The 6286-nt window shown below is 36.6% G+C and overlaps 1 protein-coding gene across 1 annotated transcript in view; it reads right to left on the bottom strand.

The window, feature by feature from the left end:
* Nucleotides 1-1308: 1308 nt before the first annotated feature.
* LOC102203079 (interferon-induced very large GTPase 1-like) overlaps nucleotides 1309-6286 on the bottom strand; it is a 7979-nt gene continuing 3001 nt past the window's right edge. Inside the window, exon 2 of the mRNA XM_005737306.1 lies at nucleotides 1309-5711. Within this exon, the coding sequence (XP_005737363.1) occupies nucleotides 1309-5711 (4403 nt within the window). The remainder of the gene's footprint in view (nucleotides 5712-6286) is intronic.

Below are 6286 nucleotides of genomic sequence, written 5' to 3' on the forward strand. Positions count from 1 at the left end.
CACATAAAACTTAGAGTGTATTCAAAGTAAATAAAGTTTATTTATTTATTATACAGACTTTAAAGATAAACATTTTCTGTTGATGTAAAACTCTAATGCTAGAGCACTTGCTTCACATGCACAGGCAGTTAAAAAGAAAAAAAGTTGGCAGACAGTAAATCTAGTTTAGGGTAAGTCTTTCTTTAACAGTGACTATTTTACTATTTAAACTATTTAAAGCCCAGTAACAGAAAGGTCTGGGCTTTCCTTGACATCAATGGAAGTGGAATGTGCTATGGCTATGTTTAAAAAAAGAGAATTTAAAGCAAGAATATTGACTTAAAAAATTCATTATGAAGACATATTTATTTTAAAACTTTTTCAAATGTTGTGTACATACAGTATATCATGATTACTAGTTGTCATGCAAATTGTTGTGCTATAGATCTGTGAACTTTAAAATGTTTAACAAAAAAGCCTATTTGAAATCATTACAAGTCTAACAAAATAAAATGGTTACCCTCAGATGCTAGGTTTTTTCTCCTCTTGGTTTGTTTATAGAAAAAGGAAAAATTAGTAAAAGGTCAGTTTCATTGACACATAAATTATTTATAAATGCACATAACATGAAAGTACCTACACCTATAGGTGTAAGTACTAAAATGTGTATATGAAAAATAAAAACGTAAAGATATTTAAGTCATAAGTAGCATTAGCATTGTTGTCTTTATTATCATGCATAGCTGTGTTGCAATATGAATCACTGATGAAATAAATTCTTTAAAAAGTAAAATATTTAGAAAAAGTCTGAAATTACATGATCAGCTGTCCCCCCACCAAAAAAAAAACAGAAGTTCATGATATAATTTTGAAGCAAGTATTTTAAAGTTAAATTACTTTTTCATATTAAAATATTTCATTTTGGGAAAACAGAGGAAAATAAAAATATAAATGATCATGTTGTAAAATAATGTTTTTGGATATTCTTTGTAGTGAATTTGAAACATCTACAATAATGAATAAAAAACAGGAAAACTTCAGAAAATTGAAAAGTCTGAAAAGCAAATAAGATAAGATAAAAAGAAAAAACTAACAATGTTCTCTAAAAAGAGGTAAAACTAACTATTTGTAGTTTACATCAAGGACACAATACAAAAGAAAATATTAAAGTTTGACATCTTTCAGCCAAGTAAATCATTTGCTCAATAGTATTGATTCATTTTTAATTGGACTGATCTTTGTAATGATGATGTCCTGTATCCTAAGTGCGCCTCAGTGTTTATTTTAACTTTGTTTTCTTCAATGATATTTGTTAGGATTGTACTTGATTCACTTCATGTTGAATGCTTCTGTTAAGCCTTTCAGTGCTTGTTCCTTTGTGATGCTTCTCCAGGCCTGTGGAACATCAGCTGGCTTGGCGTCATAATTCTCAGCAAACTGTTCGTTGTATTTCACTAAAACATACTTCCAATAGTCCGATGCTTCTACAGAAGGATCTGCTGGAATGTGCCACTCTGGATAATACGCTTTGTAGTCTTTGTAAGGATGCCATTCCTGCTTAGTTAGTGTATTGCGAAATTTACTTCTACTGTACACATCAGTTGTACATAATGTTTCAACCAGCTTCTCTGTGTCAATGTTTCTATATCTGCCAAGACCTTGTGGCCGATGTACAGCTGCATGATGCTCAGTGTGTTCATTCCCTCCAGCCTCACAGGGCACTTTACAAAATGGACACTGTTGTCCACAACCAAACACCCGCTTGAAAAGCTCATCATGTGGTCTGATTGGAAGCTTTTCCAAATCTGCAGCAATATCTTTGGATTTTGAGAATTCCTGCTGAAGTTCTGCTGTTAAGTCTTTTATTGAGGTCGTGAGACTTTTGATAAATGGATAACATGTGCTTTGGATTTGAAACAGGATGGCTTTTTCATCCTCCTCTGATAATAAGATGTCCTTAATTAGATATTTGTGCATGCTGTTGATGAACTCTGTGATGCTTTCCTTGTTATCTTCAAGGTGAGTGCCATCCTTTGCTTTTGATGCCTTATTTAACGCTTCTGTGATTTTTGTAAATATGACCTGCAGGATCTTGTTTTTCAGTTTGCATAAAGTTTCATCCTCTGACATTTTTTGCTTGACGTGCTCATAAATCCAGTTCTTAACATACATTTCATAGTTACTGATGTACCTCACAAAACTATTAAAGTCTTCTTTTTGAAGTAATTCTCTCTGAATGTTGTACTGGAAATAAGAGCGGGAACTGTACTCTGTTGAATGACAGCTGGTCACAATCTCATCTACAATATCTACTCCCAGTGATCTGTTGACATAGGCTTCCACTGCAGGTTTGATGCAAACTCTGGCAAAATCATTTGCTTTTCGTTGACAGTGATCTCTGCCTTTATACAAATCGAGAAAGTCTGACAAGTACTGATTCTTGAGCTTATCCAGCTGATTTTGAGGATTGTTTTTGTACAAGAACTTTTTGTGCATTTCCAGGAACTGCTTTGTGGCAAAGCTACAAATGTGAAGTTTCAGGTCAATCTCAAACTGTATATTTGTTTTGTGGTGTTTGCAACTGTGTTCAAGGAAACTATCAATTTTCTCCAGAAGATCCCACGTGAAAAACTCATGGTAATCTCCATTTGTCTTTACTGTATCAAGTACAAACTGTGTGCAAGATTCAATTGCACTGTCTGCAAAGCTCTGACAATCATGTAGGAACCAGTTTTTTACCATTTTGAACCAGGAATCTAAATGAGCATTTTTAACTTTAAATGGCTCTTTTCCATATTCTTTTAAGCCGTCCTGTAAATCCTTGTAGACGTTCCGGTTTAAGAAATTTTTTTTCAGTTGCATCAGGACTGATCCTGCGATGTCTCGGTGTTCCAGACCACACACATTTATTGTTGCTTCTGTCCACATCTTTTCAAACACATCTATCAGCTGTTTATCTGACAGAGATGAATTTTTGCAGTTACCCAAGAGCTTCATGACCTGCTCTTCAATCACATCTCTGTATTTTCTCTGTATATCTTGAGCCTTCTTTTTGCTGATCTTTAGCTGAAGGGCACAATCAAGTTTAATGCAGACAGACTGTTGAATTTCTTTGGCAAGGCCAATAATACTTTTAGAGAAATCGTTCTTGTATTTCTCTATCAAATTTACATCTCTGTCTTTCCTTTTATAATAGTGAATTAGTTTCTCCATCATTAGCTTTTGTTGGTCTGTTATTTGGTCAGACAGTTGAGATTTTTTGGAATGAACCACTTTTTCCCAAGTGTTAACTTCTGATTCATTGTCAGTATTTAAGATTTCTAACTCGGATTCTGTCTGCCAGCAGAAAATGTGTTTTCTGAACTCCCACTCCCATTGACTAAACTCTTTGCAAAGGTTGTCATAAGCATGAGCCACAAGAGTGTTTCTGAAACTAAAGATAAAGTTTTCATATTTGACTGCTCTCCACAGACTTTTCATCCATTCGAGAAAATCTGGGATCTGTGTGGCTTTTCTATCTCTGTCATCTTTCATTATTTCCAAAAGAGTTTTCTTGAAATCTGCTGCAGCTTCACTGTAACCTGTGTTCACTGGTGCCATTGGTGGGGTTCCATGCCAGAGTCCAGGGATGTTCCAGTGGTTTTTTTCAATGTCGTAGTCCAGCACATCAGTGAATGCATTAATAGAAGGTTGCTTTTCCATTTTAGCTGCAATTTTGGTCATTTCGTTTAGCTGGTCCAAGACATGTTTCCTCTCTGTCATGCACTTGGAATGAGCTGAAACACCAGCAACATTTTGGTGTACAAAATGACAAACTGGCTTTTTACCAATTTGCCTCATCCTCAAAAATGCATGCACTGTGATTTGTAGGACATCTTTCATTTCAGTTACGTTCTCCATTGCAATGTTGATAATGGTTACATCACTTAGACCAATGACAAAGGTTGCCAGCTGGTTGTCGTGCTCATAACTGTCTTCTAGTTGTGCCATCTCAGGAGATTTTAGACCTTCTGTATCAATGAGAACTATGAAGTCATACTTCAGCTCGGTTTTTAAATCTTCACCAACTTTGAGGAAGACCATATAAGCCCCTCTTGTGCATCGGCCACTGCTGACAGGAAACTGCACACCAAACATGGTGTTGAGGAGTGTTGATTTCCCTGTACTTTGAACACCCAACACAGACACTACCAACAGTCTGCTCTTCTCTCCAACCTTCTTATGAAGCTCCATCAGCACATCTGCCACCCATCTCTCTGGAATATTGGAAGCATCTCCATCCAAGAGTTCTAAAGGATATCCATCAAGAAGCATTTTAGCTACAACACTTGGCAGAGCAACTATTTCATCAACAGTTTTTTGTGAGTGCAAAGAAAACTCATAGATCAGCCCCATCTCTCTCATGTAATGCTCTATTCCTAAAGAGCTCTCCAGCAAAGCTTGATCCAGCTCTGCAATGAGTTTGGACTCTTTCTTCCTGCACTCTTCTTTAAATTTCTTTCTCAATGCGGAGAGTTTTACCCGTGATTGTGTATCAAGCTTCAGTTTCATCCATTTTAGGAAATAGTTTTGTTCTTCCTTGTTGTTCGTAGATAAGTTAGCAATAAAAGTTCTCATTGCTTTGAACAATTTGTAGGTACTTTGCTCCTTCTTAATTTGCTTCACTTCTTGCTGGAGCTGACATTTGTACTCTTCCAGTCCTGAGTCACCAAAATCATCTTTTAATCTACACTGTTCCTTTTCCAACTGTGACAACCTCTTCCAGTTATCTCCCTGCAGAGGAAGTTGTTGCTTCTTGTAGTCGGATATATTGCGGACTCCAATGCCCCTCATAATCTCTTCAGCTGCCTTTTCTTGGTTTTCACTCCTGCATTCATCCACAGACAAACCAAGTTCAACAGCTTTGTCAAACATGTTGATTATTTTCATTGTGGTTACATTTGAGGTCTTAATAGCTGCACAAATATTTTTTGAAAACTCGACAACGTTCATGTTTGAGCGTTTAATTTGGATGCTGGATTTAGGTAAATCTAATTTTTCTTGTGTTGTCTTCACAGACAATATGTCTTCTTTCGCATTCCTGTCTTTGACATCAACTACCAAGAACAGTTTTGTTTTCACATTTGGTAGAGAAAGCAAAATCTTCTGCTCATGTTCTTCAACTTTGTCCAGGAACACAAAGACAGCAGTTGATACTTGGTAAAGAAAATTGAATTGTGTGAGCGACTCACAAATGTCTCCTCGCAAATTAGCGAAGGCGGCTGGCTCTGGAAAAATGTCAAGATTTTCTCTTCCACTGGGCAGGTACCAACAAACCTCAACCAGTCCATTGGCAATTTTCTTTTCAATTGCTCCTCCTTCCATTTCTCTGTGAATGAAGTAATTGTGATTCTGTTGACCCCGGCTGAGAATGATATTTAAAAGCTGTGACTTGGATAGGTTGCAGTTTTTCAGCCTCACAAATGAATAGAGTGGTATATCTGCTTGAACAATGTTGTCTTCAACAAAGTGTTTTGATTGAGATAACTCATGTGGAAGCCATTCTTTGACAATGTCTCTCAGAGCCCAAAGCATCAGGTTACACTGACTATTATTGCTATGAGGCATCAACAGTGGGACAGAAAACTGGCACATTGACATCTTGAGGGTCATTTGCTGTTGCAAGAAGCTGTCAGCACATTTGAAAAGTGCTACTATGATGTCAACTGGGTTAAACCTATCGTCAGTGTCATCTGTAGGGCAAAAGTCAAGGTCATATTGATCATTAAACAGATCCTCCTCGTGGTTATTATTCGGTACCTGTGTACAGTCCCTGCACTCTGCATTGATTTGAAACAATCTTCCAAAGAAACACCATGGTATATCTTCCACTGTTTGAACAGTGTGATTATATGTGTTGCTTTTGTTGATTTCTAATAGAAGTTGCAGAGTCAGCTTGTTGGGATAAAATTTTTCCAGTCCAAGTTTGGTGATAAAGTTTAACAGGCCTAAAGAAGACAAACAGAGAAGTTGAAATTAAAGACAATAATTGTTAAAAGAACTTCTTTATAATCTGTTACTTAATTGTTGACTATGTTTGTTATTTAACTATAGATATAATTTAGGTGAATGAAATATTCCAAACATAAATAGAATATAAAGGAAAGATAGGATGCAACTGATGTACCATTTTCCTGTTTCATAAGATACTTATATAACTAGATCACCTATTATCAGGGCGACCGTGGCTCAGGGGTTGGGAAGCGTATCTGTAACCGGAAGGTCACCGGTTCGATCCCCGGGCTCTCTGTCCTGGTCGTTGTGTCCT

Source organism: Pundamilia nyererei, unplaced genomic scaffold (genome assembly GCF_000239375.1).
Source record: "Pundamilia nyererei isolate P.nyererei 1_Seehausen unplaced genomic scaffold, PunNye1.0 scaffold00074, whole genome shotgun sequence".
NCBI classification, from domain to species: Eukaryota; Metazoa; Chordata; class Actinopteri; order Cichliformes; family Cichlidae; genus Pundamilia; species Pundamilia nyererei.